Source organism: Coloeus monedula (assembly GCF_965178545.1).
Source record: "Coloeus monedula genome assembly, chromosome: 5".
Lineage (NCBI taxonomy): Eukaryota > Metazoa > Chordata > Aves > Passeriformes > Corvidae > Coloeus > Coloeus monedula.
Window position 1 is genome coordinate 36,115,951 of NC_138785.1, and position 26,831 is coordinate 36,142,781.

Below are 26,831 nucleotides of genomic sequence, written 5' to 3' on the forward strand. Positions count from 1 at the left end.
TAAAGAAACTATCTTTTTAAACTCAGTTGGTGGTTCCTGTCACCAAACATAGGGGCAGGGTGGGCAGGGTGAGTATTGATCAGGTGTGTTCCAGGTCCAGTTCAACACAGACCACTACCTGATACAGAACATGGAGGAGAGGTGAAGGACTGCTTCATGCAAGGTGCCAATTCCAGGCAAATAAATCATGTGCAGTGCCATCACTTTAGGTTGGCTTAAAATGAAGGTGAAAATGTGGCTAAACTTAGTGATGTGGTAAACCTAATTTTCAAATTATTTTTTATGCAGTTTTGCATTTCTTTACAAAAAGCAGCCAAGAAGGTATAGAACTTCAAGTTAAATGCAGCTAGACATAATGTCAAGAGACCAAAATTTCAACTAATTCAAGCTCTAGAAATGAAAAATTATTGAGCAAATTTATCCCTGAACTATCAAGTCTACAGATGACTTTTTGTCTCATCAGAAACCTGCCAAGCATGTGTATTATTAACCTAAAACACAGGAGTTTGGATAAAAAGCTTTCAGCAAACCAGTACTATTTAAAATGAAAATAACTGTCGAAAATATTAACCATTAAGAAATGAAACTGCCATTTTGATCAGAGAAAACCAGGAAATATGTCCATTGAACTAAGACCCTGAGCAAAGAAAATCTTTTGTGGTTGAAAGACAACTGATGATATATTGTTTATGAAGCTATGAATTAGTGAATGCTATTTTCATGACAAAATGAAAACCTGTATGCACAGTTTTCCTCCTATTCACCTCTTGTCTGTTTTCTTCAGCGCTCTGCAGTGCAATGGCAAAAAATTAAAAGCTTGAAATCACTGAAATGAGGTCAACTAGATATTCAATCTTTTTCAGACACCCAAGAACACATATTAAGTCACAGAAACATGCCAGTAGATGCCTACTGGGATTATTTAAATTAGGCACCTACTTTTTTCTGCTTTCCTACTTAGAGGCTCTTAGAGACACATGATGCTTAGGAGCTTCTGCAAATCCTTCTAAGAATTTATCTGCTTTTAAAATCAGCTGTCTGAATTTTTAGACACCTACTCAGTTTGGAAAATATATACCTCACCATGTTATCCTATACATATTGCAAACAGACCAACTAATATTTTACACCATCAAATAAGAACACAAAGATCAATTAATGGTAAATCCCTACTTGAAATACACTATTTCCAGTAAATTAAGAATAATTCATAATAATGCTTTTTATATTTGTGTAAATAATGTAATATATTTTTTCACATCCAAATTAATATTTCAATATTCCTTGAAGACAAAAAATTCTGGAAAAAGGTATTTCAAATACCAAAAAAATTTAAAATTATGGTGCTTTAAAAACTTAATTCACAAAAGGGGTAAAAATATATAACCATGTTACTCATGCTCTTGACTTACTCCAAAAATATAAACATTGATGCAGTCTCAAAATGAACTAAAAGCTTCTTGTAAGCATGCTTAACACAAAAAAAAAAAAATCTCCTTCTGACATATACAAGCATATGCTTAATCTATAAATTCTGGCTCTTACTCAGAGCTCTTGCCTGTATAGTCCAAACCTCAGCACTTCATCAGGCTCCTTGTTTCAAACGTCTCCATTTATCACACCCAAGCTAGAGATGCACAGAATGTGACTCAAGACTGTATGTATGTGAGATCCTTCATGTACCCCACTGCTGGCATTCAGTATTTTGCAATTCAGACAAAATTTCTTGAGAGACAGAAAAGTAAATATTGCTCAGACAAAACTAACTTTACATTTTCAAGTAACCACTACAAATTTGAAAATTAACATTCAAAGAAAAATTTTAAAGGTGAACAAAAACATTTCATTCTCCTACACAACCATCTTAAATATAGCTGACTATATTGGTTCAAAAATCAGCTAATAAAGGTCTTCACTGATTTTCAGCTGGCATGCAAATTTCTGAGTAATGGCAACAGTAAAACAGAAGTAATGGTAAAGCTGTAAAACCTTATAATAAGACACAAATGGCTTCTAAAAGTGTGGAATTTTTCATTAAAACAATTTGCTTATTCCTTATTAGCATGCATTATCACTGTATTTTTAATGTGATATGACTTCCTAAGCCATGCTGGCTGATTGCACTGCTAATTAAACAAGTTCAATTTATCCAATTATATCAAAGTTGAAATATTTATAAAGTTGTATCTGAGCTAAAATAGCATCTAAAGGGCATGCTCATTAGTCTTCAATTACAGGAAAAATAATAAAAGTACTAAAAGCAACGTGCATAGACCTAGACAGTCCATACTGGGTTATCCCATCAAAGTTTCAAAGACATTTAAACTATTCTTCGTCAATTGTGGTGAAAAAGAAAAAAGAAAATTAAAAAGAAAAAAAAAAAGGAAAAGTAAATTCTGTATAGTTAGTTACATGTAGGGGAAACACCTAGGCACTCAGTTTTCTTCCAGCATATCACCTGTACAGCTCTCTGCTCTTCTGCCCACCTAAAAATGTATGCTAATATTTATTTGAACTCCAAGTATTAGACTGAATTTATTGAACATTCCAAAATACAAGGGTCCATGTGCTAGCAGTGACAAAAATATTTGTGCAATTCCAAATTCATACTAGTTTTCACTCTGTCAGGAAAGAAACACTGTGTTTTACAAGTGGGAGTTAATATTCCAAAGCATGACTGTTTTTCACTATATTACGTATCTCTTCCTGAGCTTAAAGAGATATATCTTGTGTAGAGGCACACAGAACTGTGCCTAAATCTTTCCCCTTTGTGCTGTTAGTACTTGATTTCTAAAACGTGCAAAAATTTTCCTTGTTCTGTGACAAACACATATGGATTAAAACCAGGACAACACAAAGCCAAGTTTCCATATGTTATGTTTTGAATGAAGAGACGGAGTGACAAATTTTGCTACATAAACACTGATTTTTCTCTTCCAGTATGTCCATGGTGCCCTAAGATGTTACCTTTTTTTTTGCTGTTGTTGTCACATTGCTATGATGTGGAGCACCTGCCTCTGACACTTAGTCATATGCTTGAATTTGTTTTCAATGAAATATCTACACAGCAATTAGCTCACATTTATAATATTTCACTGTGAGCTTGCTGGAATAACAAATATATTAAAAAAAAAAACCCAGAATGTGAGACTTGACAGATGATTCTTTAACGTTACAGACATTTTACCCCGCTGGAATCTGACAAAATACTAGCACTGAAGCTTCTCTTTTTCTCCAAGCCAGCATGACTAGTTTATAGCACTATAGCACTGCTGGTCTGAATTTCTGTTATGGTGTCTGAAACCTAAATTTCACAGTACTTCAGCTTCTTTCTAGGTGCAAATGTGACCTGCATGAACACAGTGTAAGAATGTATTTTTAGAAGCTAAGCACTTTTTTCTATTTGATTACTAAATTTAATTATATGTTTTAAAAATTTTAATTAGAATAATTACTTTCTTTCTAGTAATTTTCACTTCATTTGCAGTTCTGTAGCTAATTGCTACAGAATGCTTTCACTGGGCCAAGATCTGAGCCAGTTCTCATTTGCCATTTTCTTGTTTCCATCTCAGCTTCTTTAACCCCACTCTCATCATAGATTGTTACTATAAACTCTTAAAATCTGTCACCTAGGTTGACGTTATTTTGCTTCATGTCATCTTTAACCATTCTCTCTCCCTACTAAAAGCTGCTTTTCCATTAGCCTCCCAACATCATAAAAATCCTTTACTCCCACCTATCTCTAGAATTATTACCATCCTTATCTTCTACTCCACTGAAACCACATTCTCTAATGAGTTTCCACTTGGTAGATCTGAGGCAATTGTGTCTCTTGATCTCCTTCCTGCAACCGACACAACTCATCACTAACCTCTACACTATCTTCCCAAGTGCCCTACTGTTCAAACAACTACAAAACCTAAGAACATTATTAATTGTCTCAACACTCCAGACCCTTCTCTCTGTTGGTTTCTTTACAGAACTGGCTTCTGCTCCACAAGGCTAACTATGCCAGTTCCTGTGTGCAGCTCCTATGCATTTCTGCCTGCATGTAATGTGGACACATTTTTCTGGAAAAGAATTGCTATGTGCAAAATTATTTGGATTATTTTAGTTGTAATTCTAGTTACAACATTTTTAATACTATTTGCAAAAGATTAACTTCTAATGGTTAAACCTCTCAGAGAAAGACTTCATGTAAATATGTATGTCTCTAATGCAAACTAAAGTTTAAGAAACCTGAATTTTTCACTATAATCTCCGCTTCACTTTCAGAAGTGTGACTTTTCTAGTTTTCCTTGGCTGTCCTGTTTGACGGTTAACACACAAATTTATATTTGGAATTTTTTATCCATACACTGCTGCTGTGACATGAGAGTTCTTCAACAGACACTGACACTTCTTTCACTTACCTGTTTGTCCTATTCTTTTATTGATTTGTCCTTACAGCCTAGATGCTTTCTATTCTAGAAAAAACATAAAACCATTTAAAAAAAACACACATAGAATCACAGTATGAGTCTATGTTTGAGGGTTGGAAGGGACCTTAGAGATCATTTCGTTCAGACCGTCCTGCCATGGGAAAATAAATCTACTTTTCTCAAAGCCCTTTCCAAGCTGGCCTGAACACTCCAGGGATGGGGTATCCACAACATCTCTGAGCAACCTGTGCTAGCAAATCATCACCTATATAGTAAAGAATTTCTTCCTGATATATAACTACATCTATTCATGGTCTGTTTAAAACCATTCTCCCTTATCCTATATATATCCCTCCATATGCACCTGCAGAAAGTCTCTGTCCAGCTGTCTTGTGGGTCCCCTTTCTCCTCTATCACTGGGAAAACAAAGTTTTCCAGGAAAATGAACACATTCCAGGAACACATTCCAGGAACACATTCCAGGAACATTCCTGGAATGCTTATGCCCTGCTGTGTTGTCCCTCCAACAGGTATCAGGGGACGGCTGAAGTCCCCCATGACAACCAGGGCTTGTCAAAATGAGGCTGCTCCTATCTATCTACAGAAGGCCTCATCCCCTTGTTTCTCCTGGGGGGGGTGGCCTGCAGCAGACGCCACTTTAATGTCACCTGTCCCCGTCTCCCTTTAATCCTGACCTTTAAGCTCTTGGTCAGCGTCTCATCCATTCTGAGGTGGACCTCCATTTTAAGGAATTACATAGATGAAACCTTTGGAAAATAATTTCCAGTCCATAAAGTTGCATTTTTTGTTTGTATTGAAGTATTAAAGTTTATGTATCTTTCCATGCAAATTCAATACATAATTTTATATTAAATGGACACAGTGTTCTGGAAATGAAAAATGGAATCAAATTCAATTCTTGCTAGTATAAACATATCATCTTAGTCTAAGAAACACTGAATTGCTCAGAATTTCAAAATACTAAAATTTCTGTGAAGCATTTTGTTAGTTTAGCTATTGCCTTCTTTCTCTACAGCTTTAGCAGCTATTTATTTTGAATGCAGTAGATAAAGAGGAGATCAGTTATGTATAATTTGATATAATTTGGAATTTTCAGTACATCAGCCTATTTGAAAATCTGGATTAAATAAAGTTAGTCACCCTTATGATATTTCTCTGCCTCTTTTTTTTGAATACCACATCCTATCAATATAAAGGTTCCTGATAAAATTTCAGGCCTTACTGGCAAAACCCATCCATGTCTGATTTTCCAGCTTCTGCCAATCTCATTTCTTTCTTTTTTTACTGTTTGCCTTTTTTAAGCATTTAAACAATAAACAACAAGTTTCTACTATTTCTGTAAAGACCCAAAGTATACTCCAGGATCAATCGAGTAAGATAAATTTTATCTTTATCACTGTCTATTGGTCAGTTTCATTGAAAAAAAAATTTCATTACAGGGTTTTTGTTGTTTGTGGGGTTTTTTAAAGGGGAGAGAATGGGGCAGAAGAAGGGCTGGCCACGGTTTGTAGGTCCCCTTTTTTTTTTTTTTCATTTACCAACAACTTTGTTTTATTTGCCAGTGCACCTCAGCCAGAAGTTCACTGTAACAGTACAACTCAGATTTGGTCTGTAGAAGGTTTTAAATTTTTCCACTTTGAACAGGGTGATTTTGGCTGGGTCTTGTTTGGGCAAGAGACACAAATCTTAATTTTGAGATGTCCCTTTTGACAAAATCTACTTGTATTAGAAAAACAAATCAGTTCTGGTGGAGCACCTAGAAGAAGCTCCTTCTTCCAGCTGCAAAAGTAAAGACCTGCACACTGTAAAACAACTTATTTCAGAAAGATTACATTACTTTATTACTAAAGGTGGCAGGCAATGATTTAACCTTATTATTTTTGTCTACATTTCAACTGACAGTTAAGTCTTACAGCAGATTGCTTAGTAACAAGGCCGATAAAAATGGAAGGGCATAGTGGATTAGCCCAATTTAAGAAGTAAGACTGACATACTTTGAATCAGGCTTGTGAACAATACTTTCATTTACTATTACAAAATAGATATTTTGTAATAGCAGTTCTGTTTCTAGCAGTATCTTCTGAAGTAGGAAAGAACATTCAACAGCTCAGGCATGTGAACTGAAAGCTGACAATACACTAATTAATAAATTTAAATCAATTTAGCTTATATAAAATCACAATCCTTAAAATAACAGCAAAGATTAAAATAAAAATGCCAATACGTATTTTTTTTTGTTTCTTCCCAACAAGCCGTCTTATACCAAACACACTGCTAAGAGATACAGATTGTTAAGTTAAAGTTTTAAAAATACCTGAAATGAAAAAAGATAGCAATGATTTTTAAAAGAAAAATGTTGAATATGGGATGCCCAGAGAATAAAAATCTATTTCAGATTCATGCAAAAGGATAAACAAAACTTGAATAGAGTATTAAACTCACCCCTTCACACAGTGCAATTTTATCCCACAACTCTCTTTCAAGCCTCCTCACAGAAAGGAACTGTAATTTGGGAGACTGAAGAAAGTATTTGAATATTAAAGATCTAAGTCCACATACCTGTCTATCTGCATACCCTGTCAAGAACCTGTGTCCTCTTTTCTGTATACTTTTCTATACAGTTTGCATCTTAGTCTGAGAAGCTAGTTTCGACCCATTACTTTTGCAAAATGTAATTTCTATTGCTGTTTATACATACAGGGTTGTCATCAATAACATGAAGCTTTCATAGGTAGGAGAAAATAAATTTCATAAAAAATTCACTATCAATACGAAGCCATCTTGAGTAAATTGTTGCTAACAATAGAACTTTCAAAGTGATGCTGGAACAAAATCATGGAGCAATGGGCATAATACAAAGATTAATTTTTTTCTGTGGTGCTTTTAAAATACTGTTCATTGATGTTATTGAAGGTTGCATTTTGTTTAAGTGGGACTAATTGTCTACCACATTCAACTTAAGAGAGAAAACTTCAGCCTATTACACCAAATACCAGAGCTGTAATAAAAATATGCAAAATCAACTAAAAAAAAAATTCATCTCCATGACCATATTTTTTTTTTACTCTTGGCCATTTTTCTGAAATTCCAGTTACAATATAGGGCAATATGGGAAAATTGTTCCAACAGAAGCATCCAAGCCTGAGCATCACCATCTCATCCCCAGTTACAGCAGCTTTACAGCATGTGCTGCACAGCAGTGAGTTGCTCCCCCAGGTGAAAGAATGGCAGCAGCTGGGTTGCTGGCCCAAAACACCCCATCTGAGCTGCACTTCATGTCCTTTTATTTCCCTATTAATCCCAGGAAAGATGAAGCTACAAACAGCCTGTGTTTTTCATGGAGAATGTCAAGTACATAGGGATACCAAAGCCTTATGCTACTCAAGCACTGCTGGAAAATTCCTAGTGCAAAAATAGATACTGCACTGTCAAGTGCCAAAGTTAGGAGAAATGCAGAAGGTAAAAACAGACCAACTGTACAACACATACAGTATTATTTAAAGGCTATTAAGTAAAAGTTGTACCACCACCCTGCCAAGGAAATGGCAGGATCTTTTTATACTGAGTATCTTCTCACACAGTGATTAATGTTCACTTTGATTACTCAATATTTCAGCATGTAATATTTTTGTTTAAACATTCTTGTAATGCTAGTAACAAGTATCTTACACCTGCTACTGTTCTTTTACACTGACCTCATGAGATTAATTGTGAGCTGAGAAAACAGTAAACCTGACCTGGACTGCAAAAATGAGTGGAAAACAAAATATCCTTACCTGACTCTGGAAAAGCTCAATTTAGGGGATAACCTTTTTTTCTAGATAGTCCACCTACTACATAATCTTTTTTTGTTTGTTTGCTTTCCAAAGCAAAATACGTGCATGACATAGCTACAGTTACATAACTTAATACAAGCATTTCATGGGCTTGTCCTGAAAAGCAAGGATACACTCCCAAAACAGCATCCATCTGACAAATGTCAACTGCCTGGCTGTGTTCTACAACACTACTGCTATTTAATGACTTATTTTCAGAAAACGTATTATACAATTTTCCAGAATCATTGATGAATGCTTTCTAAATAAAAGAAAATTGCTGTATAAACTCCTACTGGAGCTTGATGACAAAGGAAACAAACTTTTCCTGGAATACAGGAACACATATTTTTCTTTTGACAATTTTTAAAAACACTGCTCTTGAAATAACCTGGCAAGGACCTCTGTTTTGATGCAACTGGTACCACAGAATATGAAATCCTCCAATCATTGAAAACAAAGAAAAATAAATATTTATAGGCTAATATAGATATTCTGTGGCAATAAAATTTTTTAGAATTTTTCTTCCGTAAGCTGAGATTTGAAATCTGCCATTACAAGGTAGTGGAAGACAAAAGTACAACCCTGCAAAATATGTCTGATGATGTGTTACTTCTGCACTGTTTGCATGCAAGGGGTATTGAGGCTGGATAATGTATTGCCCCACTGACTGCAGCACTGACCATGCACTGGAATGGAAGCACAGTGTGTCTATTTAATCCACTCATTTCTCATCGCTCCCTCTGAGAAGCACAGCTGCACCTTTAACACATGACACATTTAAAAATATCTGCATCTAATCAATATTTATAGACTTTTGTACACCTACTCCAGACCAGACCATGAGAGGCCAGAAAGGTCACCTCTACCTATAGAACTATTCAGATTACAGCCATCCTATATGGTAAAATAGGAAATAAGCAGTGAGGTTAAACTGAGGTGATTTTTGTATTACATTAGGAAGAACATAGGGAGAGATTGTAATGAATGAAATATACAGTATTTAAAAAATAAAAAGGATGCTCATCCAGTATTAACTATATTAACTTATCTACCTCATCTATTTAAATTGCAAAGTTGTAGAGACTACCATCTGTATTGCATCTATGTGCAGCCTGGACTTGAGACTTAAAGACTGCCTGAACCTTTGAATGGCAAGGCAAAGTAAATACTAAATGACAGCATCACCTAATGTCTCGAAAGATGTCAGCACACTTCTAGCTCAGAAAAAAAACATAGGTAGGAGATTACAGTTAATGAAAATACGAATACTTTTCAAATTCTTAAATTAAAGTCATAGTGTTAGTGAAAAGAAGTATTTTTTAGCTACGGCAAAGAGTCCAGAATTCATTTGTAGGGCCTCCGATGCTACACACACCTCATATAAGCATTAGAAACTTTTAAATTGCTTTCTTTAAAGGAAGACTAGGATTCTAGACCAAATCCCTATAACTAAATATTCAAGTTTGCAGGAAAAACATTTTCTAATGTAAGATTTAGGATAAACACCTAACAATTGTCAGGGTTTAGGAAGTGCTAGTTATATCTGATGGTTTTATTTTCTCAAGAATTACATATCCTTGGAGAGGACACTTGGGTGTTCAATCCAACACAGTCCATCCTGGAAACTAATTCTTTTTTATAAACTTATATGTAACAACAGATATGTAAACTTCAGATGTGATTAGTTTGTGATTACAGTAGAAAACAAACAAAAAATTCAACAAATGGAAACTCTAAAAATCTTTAGGTATTAGGAAATATCCTAAACATATTTTGTTTAAAATATGATATGGTATTTTTTCTTCATAAGTAACAAACACAGAGCTTTTTCATCTCCATCAATTTAATCTATTATTATACTTCTCTTGAAGCACTGGATATTATCCACTAATGAAACAATTTGTTAGTGTAAGGACACAGTGTCAGTAAGACAGAATACAGCAGCTCCTTTCACACTACTGAATTGCATGTTGTTTCTGAGAAAAATGGGTTCATCAAGAGCCCACAATTTTTTCTATTAGAGAGGACTCAGTTGTTAATATTGGCTGAGCATTATTCTGCTGAAATTTTTAAGGAAGGATGCTAAACAAATTATTTTGTTTTCAGTATTATGAAGTCCCTCCGTCTCACAATTTCACCTCTGCACTGTACTAATGAAGTCCCAGGATTTTTAGGCTTCAGCAGGAGCAGCACAAAACATTTCATCCAAACACTGACTGAACTGACAGTAGCATTTTAAAATTACTATTTTATCTCCAAATAAGTATGAAAGAAAAGACAGGAGGGTAAAGGGCTAGAGAAGGAAGATTTGATTATGATCTTAAAACTCATAATATGCTGTTGCAAGGAAAGATATGCAGAATTACTTACACTATTACATTTTTTTTCTGGGTATGTTACATGTATATCTAAGTGCCTGGAATTTGAAGCCCACCTTCAATGTTCAACTGGAAAATCTGACTTAATATGCCTATTCTACCCCCAGCTGGAGACACCCAACACTTTTTTGCTTCCTCAAAACCCTGCCATGGTGTCTGTCACATTGTGGAGCACTTAGTGTGTTCCATTACATTGTGGAGCACTCTTACACTCTGCTGCTCCAGGTATTACTGGTTTATGCTGCTTAGGATTTGCTACCATTTCACTTTTACATCATACAATATACTAGAATCGTTGTAGGTTGCATTCTGTAATACATTATTTTAGCCAAAACAAGTAAGTATTAGTTTGTGTTATAATACAGTATTTTATTTTCCAAAAGCTGGAATTGACTGGAACAATGAAAGATTAATTTAGTTCTTTATTCAATTCTTACCTGAGAAGAATATGTGTGACCATCTGATCCACAAACAGGATTGGTATAAACTACTGGACACTGCTTGCAGTTTGATGAAATGGGACCACCCCTCCACTGCTTATGGCCTAAACCAGCCTCTTTCATACTGTAAGTAAACAAAAAGTATGTAATTCTGATAAGCAGTAGTAAAAATAGAACATATTCAGGGTATTTTAATGAGCCTTTACAAACAGTAAGCCATACATAATTTGAACCACAAAGTTTTCTCCTACGTAAAGAACTGCCAATGTCTTTGGTATAAACTTCTTCACCTTTGTACTTTACTCACTGTAGTGATACTTGATGCCTGCATATTATTTCACTTTCTAAGACATATGAGTAGAAAGAGATAATTAAGATGATGCTTTGGTGACTGTCACACTTATCAGTGAAAGACGCTGAATTATGTGGCAGTTACTCTTCTTTTTGTTATTAAACAGTATAAATAGAACTGTTGTATCAACACTGGTATCTTAAAGGCAACCTTTAAGTTTTAGAGAACTATATAATAAAGACTTCTCTAGAAAGAGGTGTCCTTCAGAGTACTGTTTGCCCCACTTTGAACACTGCCTTTCACTGTTTTCATTGCAAAATTCAGTCAACACTCAATATAAAGTTCAAAGGGAAAAAAAAGGTAATCCACTGGAGCACAGATTCAATCTACACAAGCATACATCTGTATCCTCATATAAACAGTTATATAGAGCTAGATGGATCACTTCAACTTAGGAGAAAGTTATGCTGGGTCAGACAAAAAGTCTAAAATAAGTTACTGATGCTTCTTCCCATTACTTTTGTAGCTTGTAGTTTGAGGCATATGGACATCTTCAGACAGACATGCTTTTTCTCTGTAGCTTTGAATTAATTTTTATTCATTAATTTTTCCTTAATTTTCGTTTTTACTATGAAAGGATTTAGCAACCACTGTATCCTGAAACAGCTCCTTTATGACCTAAAAATATATGAAGTAACTTCTTGCCTATAAATAAAAAAAAATAAACAATAATGCGTGATTTTTATACTGTGTTTTCTTCTTGGGATTTTAATGAGTAACCTAAAATTGATTACACTTAGAATACAGCAGTGACTTATGAGGACACACGCAAATGTTCAAATTTATAAAACCTCAAATCAAATATTCTTCAATGGAGCAGAACTCTTTCATATTGGTTCACCTACAGATAATCAAGAACTATTTTGCTAGTAATGAATCACTGTTTGAGAAGAACTTGTCTGAAGTAATAAAAAGAAACACAAGAAAATAAACTCCTCATCCTCTGGTTTTATAATGAGTGGAGTAAAAGGCTAAAAAGCACACACCTAACAGTAAAATGGTGATGACAAAAATGAAAGCCCATTTCCAAGCTGGGAATGTTTATATGCTGTGAATAATTTTGGCTGTAAATGTCGTCTTTTAAAAGAAGAAAAAAAAAAAAAAATCACAGGAATCATAGAAGTTTACATTCAGGTTATTCTGTGTGATGAAATTTTGAACTGCACAGATTTTTTTACAGTGTAAACAGGAACCTGAGATGCTGTACACAGACACTGTCAGTTACTATTGAAAAAGCCAGAAATAACTTCAGTTACAATGTAGCATAATGAGTATTAGAATATCAATACAGGAAGTTTTTATGTCCACCAGGAAGTATTAAAAAGGAAACAATTCAAAGATACCACCTTAATTAACAATAAATAACAATCCTTTTTGATGAGTTGCATAACTTGAAGACTAAGTAGAAATCATCTCATTTCTATTATAGTAAAAAAAACCCCTGAACTGTATCTTTGCTCATGTACAATATATAGCAATAATCAGACTACTGCTGCTCCTTTGACTTGACTGAGACTTTTCCAATCATTCACATGAGTTCCAGCATCATTAGATTATATAGATGGATGGATCTTTCTCTAACTTCTTGCTACTTTTATAGCTCACAATTATCCCAAAGTGCCTCAGTAGCCTGAGGCTACTGACAGGACCAGCATCCCACGTACCAAAATAATTCAATTTCTGTTTATCAGAGATACAGTAACTTTAAAATGCTGTACAGATCAATTGCAAAAGTTCCAGACATCAACAGAGAGAAGCTCACTGACATCAGCAAAAACCAGAAACTGGATGCAGAATTTGTGAGACACACAGGGAGAGTTGGTGTAGATGCCTAAAATATATCAAAGAAAGGACTAGTGGTGCTTAGTGTTTTAGTATATGTGCACCCTTGTGCATGCCCTTGATGAAGACAAGAGAAGAAAAAGAAAGGAAAAAAAAAAACATTTTCGATAAAGAGAAGTAAAATCACCTGAAGGAAAAGAAAATGAGGTGTCTCAGAAAGGATTGCAAGGAGGACAGAAACTAGAACAAGGTCAGAACATAGAAATTGCAGTTCTGTGATGAGTAGAGAGGTATGAAGAAAACAGAAAATATTTGATGTAGTCATATAAATTACCATCCTCAACTAACCTCTGCTTTGTTAGGCTTTTAAATCCAAACTGTCCCAGGGTACTCATTTAAGGTGAACTGCGTCAAATTTCCTCTTTTACACACAACTCCTCTGAGGCCTCCAGCAGATCACTGTTACCGAAACTGGCTTCTACGTAACTAAAAATACTTTTGCAAAAAACAGATAGATCTGTATTTTTCAAAAATTGTAATGAAAGGTACAATGATAAAGAAATTATTAAAAAATGATACTTGGAAGGTATCAATCCAGAGTTACCTGGTCATGGATATGGTTTGTATGGATATCTATTCAGAAGCTTTAGCACAATGATGCTGAAAGTGGACTGTATTATCAAAGCTGCTGAACAGCTACTTTTGACTGTCAGTCACTGACAGGCAAATATGAGCAGTCAATTTAAAATATTTTTAATCCTAGTTACGGTAGATACGTGCATTTCATTAAATACCTGAATAATACATTTTACTTATATACTCAAGTATTTCCTTTCACCACTCTTTAACTGCATCAGATTTGTTTTTGTTGACTATTTCTTTGCAACCAGGTATGGGAGTTATGTTTTCTACAGCTAGGCAATGATCACACATGAAAACTATTGACATGGAAATAACTGAGAAACTACTGTGATGATAAAAATTATCTTGAGTTATGATCATTGATGTCTGCCAACAATATCCTGAAATATGTACAAAACTTAACTGTAACATGTTACAGTTATTTATATATATATATTACATATATATAATATATAGTTATTACATAAGTTATTACTTATGTGAGCTTTGCAGATAAAACAATATATATTTACATTTTAAAATGTTTAAACAAGAAAAAACAGCAAACAAGGCAGTTATTTAGCTTTAATAAATCACTTATTTCTTCCTTGTATTTATTATAATTCACTATGAAAGAAGAAAACCCAGACCACTGCAACTTGCAGCGAATAAAATTTTGCGATTCTACTGCAATCACTCTAAGTGTTCTTGCACTTGTTAATATGTTGTCACATTAAATATATAATGTCATGTGAAAGTCAACCTCTTCCACCAAAAATTTCCTGAAAAGGCTTTGGTACCCCTCTTGTAATAAAATAACTATTACTGAATGCAAGGTCCGCCTTATCTGACATCGTTGACACCTAAAAGGTAAAATTAAATACATGGCCTTAATTTACCAGCAATACTTCTGATTGCATTAATTTGCATACCCCAAACTGTGCATGCCTGCCTAGAAACATAATTAGCCAATCTGCCCAATTACTCTAGCCTATGTACCTGTTTGCATACATAAACTTACCTTCCTGTATACACGGTGATTGTGCCTGCAAATACTTTGAGAATACTTAATGTAACCCATTTAGAATTTAGCTTTGAGCAACTCTTTGGCAACATGACTTATTTAATGGTAGCTATAAAATGCATGAGTACCCAATTCAATTGAAAAATGGTATTTTATAGCTAGATTTGATAACCTTCAAACACATTTTTTCAAATACAAACTGGTAGAAAAAAGTCTGAGTTACTAAAAAATAATCTTTGAAAGAACTCTTGTAACTCTTCTCTGATAACTACATTAGCATCTTTAGGAGATTTTAGAGTTATTCCAATTTAGAGAGTCTGCCTGATATGTTTTGCCATGGCCTTTGGGGGACACAATCAGGCTGTGTCAGATTAACATAATCAGAAAAACCTCTTGTATCATAAAATCTAAATTGCGTTCATTAGAGTTGCCTGAATTTCCTTCAAAGCTGCCTTTCCATGTAGAAGCCTCTTGGAAGAAAACTATAGTTGTCAATATACTAATAAAATGTTTCTTTCAAATGTCAAAAACCTCCCAATTCATTACTGCCAGTCTTTTTGAGTATGTCTATACTATTTTCACTTGTTTCATTACTTTCCACTATGCCTAACAAATGGAATAAAAATCCATGTGAAGAAACTAATAATAACAACTGAATAAAAATAAGATAAATAAAAAAATATTAGTAAAATTACTGTGGGAATAAAAATAAAATACATTTTAGCAACTTTAACATTGTTGGTAAGTCATTTGTATTTAGTGACAACCAATCTCAGTGTTTAGCAAGTGTGAGATTACACAAATTCAGCTATTTTTTTTCCAACAACATCTGTGCCTGAGACATTAGATTAGAAAATTATGTATGATCTACTGTTTTTGTAAGGATCACTAAGCATATACACACTCAGAATGACTTCAGAATTTAGAAGAATATTTATTTCTGAGCACGTTAAAAGAATGCTATTTACTTGTCTGCACCAGTGAACAGAAATAAGTAGATAGCATAGAGATATAAATTCTTGCTTACCCCTTCCACCTACCTGTACTATTAAATAGAAAAGTTTACACTTTAAGATAGTTTCTTTATTCTGTATGTCTATATATTAAACTACAATCTTAACCTTATGAATAAAAAAAGTTTTAAGTAATGCTGCCAAAATTTCCTGGAATAGTATCTGGTTTATTTAGATTGAGTGAGTTAGCAAGTGTACCATTTTAATATGACAAAAAAACAAAGACTGCACCACAACACAGAAGTCATAGGATCATAGAACATTTTAGGTTTGAAGGAACCTTAAAGATCATTTCATTCCAATACCCCTGCCATGGGCAGAGACACCTTCCCCTAGACCAGGCCCTCCTCTGAATTCGCTCCATCCTGTCCACATCCTTATTATGTTGGAGGCCCCACAGCTGGATGCAGCACTCCATCCCAGATCTCCATGGGATCTAAGGAGAATGGAGTGCAGGGGGAGAATCACCTCCCTTGACTGCTGGCCACACTGCTTTGGATGCAGCCCAGGATACTTCTGAGGAAACTACTAAATTGTGAGGAAGAACTATCAGAAATTATGTAGTGTGAAGCCACGCAATACAAGAAAGGTAAAACTGCAGACAGAACAAAGCTTGTTGAACAAGGTCAGTCAGAGCGGAGGGAAAACAAGCCACAAGTATGAAAAGTTATAAAATCATAGAACCAAAAACAGAGACAGAAGTTTAAACAACACTGAGGATCAGTCTGTTTCAACGAGCCAGGGAAGCCAACACATGTTATACTTGAACTGTCTGGCCAGCAAAGACCCACTGACTACCTGGCAAGATGCAGATCAACTGCAAGGTGGAGAGCATTGTCAGTATAGTCTAACAGCAAATTAGTTCTAGCTAAATATTGTGTTCACTTAGCAATAAATATTTTTTACTTTTAGATAGCATGTATTCTGCTTACAGAGCCTTTATGCCCTGTAAAAACTGCTTGAACAAAGTGGTCCAGAGAGCAAAGATATTTACAATGATAGTTTCACAAGTTAACCATACACTGGAAGGAAACCTTGGATGAAGCAGGTGTTTACACATAGCAGAATGATCCACCTATTACATGATGTCTAACTTGGCTCCTCAGCATAGCTATTTTGGTCTCCAACATAGGAGTTGGAGAACAGTAAAGTTACAGAAAAAGGTCTTTCAATTACTTTGAAACTATATGAAAATGTATTGTAATTTAAATTAGAAAGATGCTTCCCCTTTACTAAATATTGTTTTCACATATTAGAGATCATAAAAAAATTATCATTGAATTCGTAATTTTTAAGCTTATCAACTCACCTACTGCTTTTCCTAATTTAAGTTGTTAGAGAACTTCTTCCACTTCATGTAAGAACTAACCTAAACATGACTTCTTTCCTTTCAGTGGATATATTCATTTTTACTCACTGACCAGACGGTAAGAAATGAAGAATCTCCTAACTTACAGAGTTATTTAAGTGTTACTAAAATTAGAAAAAAAAGGCTCTATTATTTTAATCTATAAAATCTTAAACATTCCATGAAATATCTCACTAATAATCAAGAGTTAAATTTTTCACAACAGAAACTGATAGTAATAAAGTTGTGAAGATTTGAATAGCTTAAGTGACTACATGGGATGCTCAAAATTTTAAGTCATTCCAGGACTGAAGCCTCAAAGAATTTAGTACACATTTTACTTGATATAGCATATATGCAGTATTACAAAAGAAACTGAGATTCATACACGAACATACCACACTTCAGTAAAGCAATTATGTATTTTAGGAAGATTTTTAAGAGTGCATATTAACTTATGAACTTAGACTTTACCTTTTGAACACTTGCCAAGATACGCAAATGTCTTTTGTGTTTTTTATGCTAATCTAAATGCTTGACCCTGTCATAATGCAATGTTTTAATAATTTCTTGGGGATATTACCTTTTCTCAGAACTGTTTTCATTTTATAATGCTGAAAGAATTACTAAACACTTCACAAACCTATCATTTTCTACTTTGCAAAGATAGAACATTATATAGATTTTGTGTGTGTACTCAGCCTTGAAGAGTTTACCTCTTTGAATATAAATATATTCACTATGTATTAGTTCTGTTGGAAAAAGACATCAATTTGTGTTCCAAAGAAAAGCAGAGATTTTTCAATGTTTTCCAAAACAGATAACACAGAAGCAAAAGTAACCTCTTTTTTCTTTAACACATTATTTAATAAAGCAGAAACCCTTTTTTTGAGACAGAAAATAGTTCTCTTCAGTCAATAGAGATAATTTTAAAAACTACAGCTAATAAACAGAGCATTGTGTCACATCTTAAATTCTTAGTAGTCTGCTGAACAGGAATCCAAAATTCCCTAATAGTGAGCAGAGTGCAATAATTTCATTTGTTAGCATCAGCATGTTGCGAAACTGCAAGTGAGGGTATTGGTTTAATTTTTCAATGGTGATATGTCTATTATTCATAGAGAATTCAAAGTTATTAATTCAGAATCTGTTTTGCATAATATGATGCCTTTTGTTACCTGCATTTGATAATCCAATTAAGACACAGTTCTCATTAGAGAGCATCTTAATGTTTCTGATTCATAAAAAATAAGCGAATAAAAATAACTTAAACATAAAAAAAATTAAAATAAATGAAACAGTCAAATAACTAATAATCACCTCTACAACCCAAAGCAGACAAATAGTAACAATAGTTTGACTAATATTACTATGAGGATGTTTACTCTTCCAACACTCACTACTTTATGTTGAACATAATTACAGAATAATTTTCACTAGAAAATTGCTACTTTTTCTATTGGCTCAAAACACTGGGTGCCACAAAAACATTCTTTCACCATTATAAGAATAGACTGATATTCCACTCATCAGATTCAGAACTCTGCAGAGTGATTTTCATGCAATCTATCTTCCTCATTGCCTGGCAAGTGCAAGTTGCACCCCTGCTGCCCATGCTCCCACCTCCTTCTTCCCTCATGCAGGATCAGTCACAGTGTCTGCTTAAAAATACAGACAGAAAAGAAGGCAGAAAAACCCATTTACAAGCATCACAGTAATCAATATCGGAAAGAAGGATTTCCATTTACTTCCTTTAATATTATCAACATATGTCTGCTCTGTTAATGACTTAAATTTATGTTTTTTATACTCAATTCTTTAGGTAGGCTTACAGGTAGAAAATATCTGTTATTGATCAATTTCAAAAGAACATGTTTGGGTTTTTTTCTTTCTGAATAGTAAGTACACAAGGTAACTAAAGAAATATAATTTGAGTCAAAATTGAAAAACTTAAGGAGAGACATAAGGAATCTGTCTCTCCAGATTGTATTTAACTATTCTGAGTTCCTCGTTACACCTGTGAGGAATAATAAGCCACTTTTACAAAGAAAACATTCGAAGCATTCATGTTAAGGGATCTGAGTATCCCTAAATTGCACAAGTTACCCAGGGTTGCTTCAGAGTCCCTTTATGGCACAAAACCTTGTAGCCACCCATTTTAACAAATGTTCTTTGCTCTTTAGCATAGCTGTGGAGTGAGTGATACTTCCCTCCTCCACAACCCCTGCTTTAGCTTTTATTGTATAGTACTTAACTCCATTCATCAGTCTGTCCATCTGGGTGGTTGATGCTGCACCCACCACCTATACCCATTTACATTAAACAACTCTGAACTGTACTCATCTAAATCAATAATTCTGCTAAACAAGAAAACCACATAATAGACATAATAGACCTCTTTATGTATTATCTACTGCCTGGTGCTGAGGAGCAATACAGGGGTACATAGGACAAGGGGTGATGTCTTTACACTGAAAGAAGGTAGGTTTAGATCAGATATAGAAAGAAATTCCTCACTATGAGGGTGGTGAGGCACTGGAACAGGTTGCCCAGAGAAGTTGTGGACACCCCATCCCTGGAAGTTTTCAGGCCTGGGCTGGATGGGGCTTTGAGCAACCGGGTCTAGTGAAAGGTGTTCCTGACCATTACAGGGGTGTTGTATTAGATGATTTTAACGTTCCTTCCAACCCAAACCGTATTATGAATAAGGCTTGAAATAGGCCAGCTGTCTTGATAATTTTAGAGCTAGAATTACTTGCCCTTAATTCTACAGCCAAAAGAATTTCAAAAGCATAGAGACAACAACATGTCTGCAGTTAAAGATTCTAAGGCATGGCACGCACATGGACAGAAAATTGTGTTGTGCAATGGTGCTCAGGATTACAAGTAAAATCTCTATAGTATTTAAATTAAAACTAAAGAAGTATTATCTCAAACTAGTTTTGCTATTGTGGTTACTCTAGGTCACCTTTGACAAAGGCTGTGATGTTTTTAGATGATGTTGTTAATCAGGTGTTAAAAGAGCACTTGCAAGCTACAAACAACACTGCTTTACAGTTCATGAGTTTTTAAGAGAATTATCTATATCTGTGAATCAGTACCTCAGGAAACCCCTGTATTCTGGCACTGGTTCATAGCTATGGCATGTCTGTGAAAGAGAGAATTCCTTTAGATCATGTAGACAACTGTCAGCTTACTGTACTGTAATCTTTCAAGTGCTCTTTAGACAGACGGAAGAGCACCCATCAGCACCAATTTTCTCACTCCTGAAGAGGGAGAGCAGGAGGAGAAAAAAAACAAACAAACAACAGACAGAAAGGCTTTTCAGCTTGGTATTATCTTTTCTGCCAGTATCATATCTTCTGAGTTTATGAACGATGTCTGATAACATCAGAAAGTGGGAAAATAGAGCTGACAAGCTTTTATCATGTAGAGGTCTGCTCAGACAAAACATAGAGCAGCAAGTGTATGGTAAGACGATAAATGAGAGAAAACAGGTTCTCAAACTATAAACCATAGAGGATCATCTGCTGGAATATACTAACTTATTCTATTGATATTCTTTTATATTAAAAGAACATAAAAATTTTCTTTTTTCTCCTTGCTCACTTCTGAAGACAGGATAAGTTTCTCATAGGTTGGGAGTGTTTCTGCTCAAATCTCACACAGCTAGCTCAGGTCAGAGCCTGCCTAGGCAATGACATTCATGCATGCCACAAAAAGCCCAAACCATCAGCGGGTACCATTTCTATTACACACTCACTGTGCAACAGGTCTATACACTGTAGTCACCCATACTGGCAAATATGCAGAAATTCACTGAACAAGTATGAAAATATGTTTAGATAAACTTCATGGTAGAAGAGGGCAAAACTGATAAATAAAAAAAGCAGTTCAACAAAGCATTGCACCAGCTAAATGTACTAGAAGAGAAACACCTGCACAGCCTCCATTTTGGCTGCATATTGCTTGTGTTTATTGCTCTTGTTCTTTAAAACTTGACCATATTTTGCAACAATACTGATGTTCCCTAAATGCTAGTTTTAATTTGTAATACTCTTTTATCGCTGATCAAATCCAAGGATCGTCAACAGCGACTCTCACTGAGGGAAAAAAGTTCCCTTCACAATTAGGAAGTAATTTAGCTTTTTTTATATATTGCAAGTAGGGATTCTCACAGCTTGAAAACGTTCAAATTTTAAATAATTTATAGTTGGTTCTACTTATTAATCTGCTTTTGTCATAGATATATTAAACCCACACAGATAGACACAGTTATTGCTGTACTGGAAATAAACCGAACAGTTTAAAACAAAACCCTGCTACTTTCATTGGCATCTATAAATGAAGGTATTTTTAAAACATAAAAGATTATTTGTGCTATTGCTTGAGGCAAGAAAATCAAAGAGATTTAAAGCGTGAGGTTTTCTAGTCTGACAATTCACACATATAAATAGATCATGTTACAAATGAAAATTTAATACAAACCAGACATATCCATGATGAAATATGTGTGCCAGAATACCAGTGAAAAACAAATTGTCAATAATACTGCCAAAAGTAGTTTTACTAACTACTGTAATGCTATTTCAAATTATTTAGCCTAGCATGACAGAAGTTCTCTTTTATTATTTATGTTGGCATTATATTTCCCTTTATGTCTGCAAGAAAAAACAAACTCAACTTGATTCCATAAAATAATCCGATAGGCAAAAAACTGGAAATAACTTCTTCTTCTGCCATTAAAAAGTCGGCAATGTTCCAATTTTAATTCCTTTCCCTTTTATTTTAATGTTCATCAAAATCAACAGTATAGGCTCTTCCTTACTTTTTCTTTCTTCCTTCCTCAGTTACTCTGATGTGGGTCTCATAAAATGGTACCTACAGGATAATACGTGATCTATTCTTTTTCCATTCAAGCCACCATAAAGCATATCTTACTGGACATGACTGCATAAACATTAAGCCATGCTTAGTGTAAACACGAAGTACTGCGATGAAGAAAAGTAATATAGAAAAAGTGAGAAGAATTATTTGAAGAGACAGAAAAAGAGTAAACAAAACTACAACAAAAACGCTAAGAGAGCAAATTTTAGATAAACAAAAACACATTATAAAAGCTAAAACACCAATAATCAGTATTTCTGGGATGGTAACACAAAGGGAATTGCAGTTCAGCTTTCAAGGCTCTGTTTGTACTTTGACATCTTCATTCTGCAGCACACAAAATTTGGAAAATTCTCTGAGTATTTCAAAAATTATTTCCAACTGCTCAGAAAAAGCTGAAAAATCAGACACCTAAGGCTTCACCTTTTCCTCAGTTTAATTACTCCTAGAGGGTCTACATTTTCATATAACTGGGGTCCTTGCTGGTGCCTCAGCTGGCACTGAGTACTGACACTCCTGTACTCTGCATACCATAACACAGTATTGTTCCTGGTTTAGCTGCCTTATTTCATCTTCAAAGTCATGACTGCAAACCAAAAAATTCACCACTCAGCCTCATGGCTGAACACATTTCCAATTACTTTGCTTTAGAAGACCAACCACAAATTCAGCTTTGAAGTCCCAAAATCACAATGCAGTAAGAGTGATAAAAATGCTGTGGTTACATGGAAGAAGGAAAAAATAATATATTGAGAAATGACAAGTGGAAATAGGTATTGTCTGTCCCCACTGAGGGGCACAAAAAGCATTTCATAATTTGCTTTGGAAAGCATCTGTTTGCACAAAAGAAGGATTGTTTTAAAAATCTTGAGAGGGGACAGTGCTATTTTTTCCAGTGGCATTTTAACTTCTCTACTTCATAATTTTGCTCAACCTTTATTTTTACTGCAGTCTTTATAGGTTCAGGCATATCTAAATAACTGTTATCTTTTGGTGTCTAAATTACTTTGTCAAGACAGTAAACTGTGGTATCTAACTGGACTAGTGTCCAGTCTGCTGATCAAGTATAGAATCTCCTTTTAAGACAGCAGCTGGAAAGCTGGAAAGGAACAGCTGAAAACAACAGCTAGAAGGAACTTAAGAGTAAGGTGACCAGAGGCAAAACTTACAACTCTGTTGTGAAGAACAGGATTGCCACATGCCAGAAAGTTAGCTGTCTTACCTGCATGCTAGCTTAGAGGATTCCTCTAGCTCTTCACACACACATTTCTCAACCTTCCTTTTAACCACAATGTGGACCAAGAGCTCTGTGGCAGGAGTGTCTTTCAGAATTAAACAGGTTCTTAAAATTTCTTTGTAATCTGCTGCCTCATGTATTCTTCCCTTTCCTCCATTATGAGAGTAAATTAAACTAACTGAGCCATGATTACAGAAATAAAATCCTGTCATAGTCATTCTTAGTAAGTTAGCTTTAAGTTAAGCACCCATTTTCCAGTGTCTTCCTCCAAATGTCTCTTTAGGTCTTTGATCATATTTTCAATGCTCAGAAGTGTTTCTGTTTCTGGTATGTGTCATTTATTAAGGTGGTCATAGATAACACAGCTATTAAATACATTGTGGGACCTCCCTCAAAATGATTTCTTATCATTTACGGACTATTCTCTTTACCATTCTTTATGAATTTCCATGTTTTGTTTGCTTTTATATCTACTGCACCTGCGTAAGTTTTCCAAGTTTTTCATAATGACCCTTTGTGTTTGCTTCTCAGTTGAAGACATAAGCAATTACTGATCCTATCAGAAATTATCTTGTTTTACCATTTGAAGATAGGAGAAGTGAATTAGGGCACGACAGAAGTACTGCAGTGTAGGTAAAAAACCTCCTGCATTTGTGCTTTGAAGTAAATAGTTGTATGATGTCATAAAACTTCTGGATGTCAGTACACTTCTAGAATTTGAAAGAAATTCAGTTTTCTAGACCTCTCAAATCAGTTAAAAAAAAAAAAAAAAGCTGAAGCTACCCTAGAAGTGTTGGTTCTCTGTGAAAGAACTGTATGGGTAGAAAAGTCAAAAGTACAAAGGTCTCCAGTGTTAGCTATAATAATGAATAAGAGAACAGCAAGCCCTCACCTCCTACTTCCTGACATATAAGTTTTTTTTATGGTATCTAAGATGATTCAGAGGATCTTGGCTCCATACCAGAGGATCTTACCTGTATACCTTTTAGAGACTTTAGTAGCATGCCCAAAGGTGCAAAATCAAACACTGACAACCTCAGGATATTACTTTCCTGTAGTCTTACATTTATCACTCTACTCCCCAGCTTAAATATCCTCTCAGGCAATCTTTTCTCTTATTTGCTTCTATCTTGCACCAATGAGTTTGGGGTTGAAGAAGAGATGATGTCTGGGGTTATCTTTAAAAAGAAGGCCCAACAGAAAAAGCTTGGAACATACCTTGTGTTCAATTTAGGGATCAAAACTTCAAATCAGCTTTCATAAGCATGCAAATCTTTGTACTACAAACATTCATTGGCAATTAATGTGCAAATGGTAAAGGCAAAGGCAAGGGGAATGAATTCTTCAAGATATGCAAGTATTTTCAGAAACATTTAGGTGCCCAGATCTTCAGCTGATCAAGAAATGAAGTAATCTCTAAATTACAATAATTATCTTAAATGTTGACACATATGAAACTCTTTGACAAGAAAAAGCCCACGTAGGTATATTCCTCTATGAAATATCTTTCCCAGAGGCATTATTTCTAAGATTCAAAAGGTCGTATTTTACAACAGTTGTTATTTTAGACTCTGAACTAAAATAATATACACCTAAGGGAGAAAGAATAATAATTAGAAAGTAGAACAGAAAAATTATGTCCACACACAGAGCTATGCTTGAAAACACAAAGAATTAAATAATTTTAAATCAGAGTGAAAAAATTAAGGACTGATGACTACATATCCTTCACGATGATAATTTTGGATGGCTTGATCCATAGGTGCTATGAACCAGTTCAGTGGTCTGTTAATCTTTTTACTCCTTTAGTTAGTGGAGAAAAGTTGTCCTGAACACAGGAGAGAATTGACACTTTTCTATGTAATTTGTTAGTTTGTTTGGGGGTGGTTTTGTTTGTCTGCTTTTTATTGCTTTATGGAACAGTCTAGGAATTACAAGTCTGTGTTTATTAGGAAAGTGTTATACTTTAAGCATTGTTGCTATTGCATCTGGAACATCAGGCAACACTCAATCTATAAAATTATGATGCATCCTGAATTCTGTGCACTTTTGCAATCTTATAAAAAAACACATCTACTATTATGAAATGCTTATATAAATTTTACCCCCAAAGTGTACCTGCCCGTGAATGTTAAAATGTATCATTGAAGGTCTATATTTTTAAGAAGTATCCCTCAAAGGAATTGAACCAGAACACGCTGGAGTCACAGCTGCTCTGAGTTCAGGTTTCCTCAGGTGTAACCTCTTCTTTTTCTCACTCAGAAGTTTTGTTTAGACAAAATTTGAGTATTTCTTTGAGATTTCCAGACACAGAATCTACAGTGCCACACACCATGTGTGGATAGTCTGTGCACGTACAATAAACCCAAAACAACCCTGAAACCACCGGACAGACAGTGCTTGAATTAAGGCAGTGGATCCCACAGATTTAGCAAGCTTTAAAACCAGCCCAAACTGTATTGTGATTATAAGAATTTATTATTACTACTACTACTACTAATAGAGAAGATGCGTAGGGGTTTTAGGAAAAGTATTTGTGTGGTGCAAGCATTCCAGTATGTAGATTTTGACATAAAATAAAATAAAAATAAAAAATAAGAAGGTAATTTTTTTTAGGCCATAAGGATCTAATACAGAATATATAGTAGTCTGTGGGAAAAGCGACACACCCAAGTAAAATATTTCTGTTCTCTTGCAGCAGACTACAGCATTTTTTTAAAGCAAACCTACTTTAGACAATCTGGACACATGAAAAGGGTTTTGGCATTTGATTTTACACAAAAGATAAAAATACTACCAGACACAAAACCCCCTTATATAATTGACCATGTAACAAAGACAAACATTTAGAGACTCCTGACATGCCTTTAGCATCCTGAGTACACTATGTGATTTCCAAAAGCAGTAATACATTTTACTGCAAAGTCGCAATATATGCACATACTTCACTCAATGATGACAAAGACCTCCAGCTACTACAATTATTACTATAGTATTATATACTATAATTATTACAATACAATGTTTTTCTCAATATTGGAAACCTTAAATGTATTGTTTTACATAAATGGAAATTAGTACAATGCTTTCTATTCCCTGAACACTACTCAGCTTCACACACTATCCTTTTCCCACCTCTGGTACACAGCAGAACAACAGATGTATTCAGAGTCTATAAACACAACCTATGAACCAAAACTTTCACATAAAATGAAATGCATAAGAACTGATGCAAGGTAGTAATAAAACCACCTCATTATAACCAAAATCAAGTTTTAAAACCTGTAGAAGAACCCTTCATATATAAGCATCCTGAAATTCTACTGTGTTCCATTACCCAATGTTACAGTATTTCAGTAATACTGAAAGAAAAAAAAAAACAAACCCCTGAACACACAACCCACAAAGAAACTCCAAATTAAGAATTAAGTGATTACAAATGTTTGCACCAGCTACTTTAGGATTGATAATATATTCTAATAAAGGACA

At 34.6% G+C, this 26,831-nt stretch overlaps 1 protein-coding gene across 3 annotated transcripts in view; it reads right to left on the reverse strand.

Annotated features, from left to right (window-relative positions):
* The window catches only part of SPOCK3 (SPARC (osteonectin), cwcv and kazal like domains proteoglycan 3), a gene marked incomplete at both ends in the record, with an annotated part of 168,865 nt that overhangs the window by 59,199 nt on the left and 82,835 nt on the right, over positions 1–26,831 (reverse strand). For all 3 annotated transcript variants that reach the window (XM_082282426.1, XM_082282427.1, XM_082282428.1), the window contains one exon: positions 11,076–11,202. In XM_082282426.1, the coding sequence (XP_082138552.1) occupies positions 11,076–11,202 (127 nt within the window). The remainder of the gene's footprint in view (positions 1–11,075; positions 11,203–26,831) is intronic.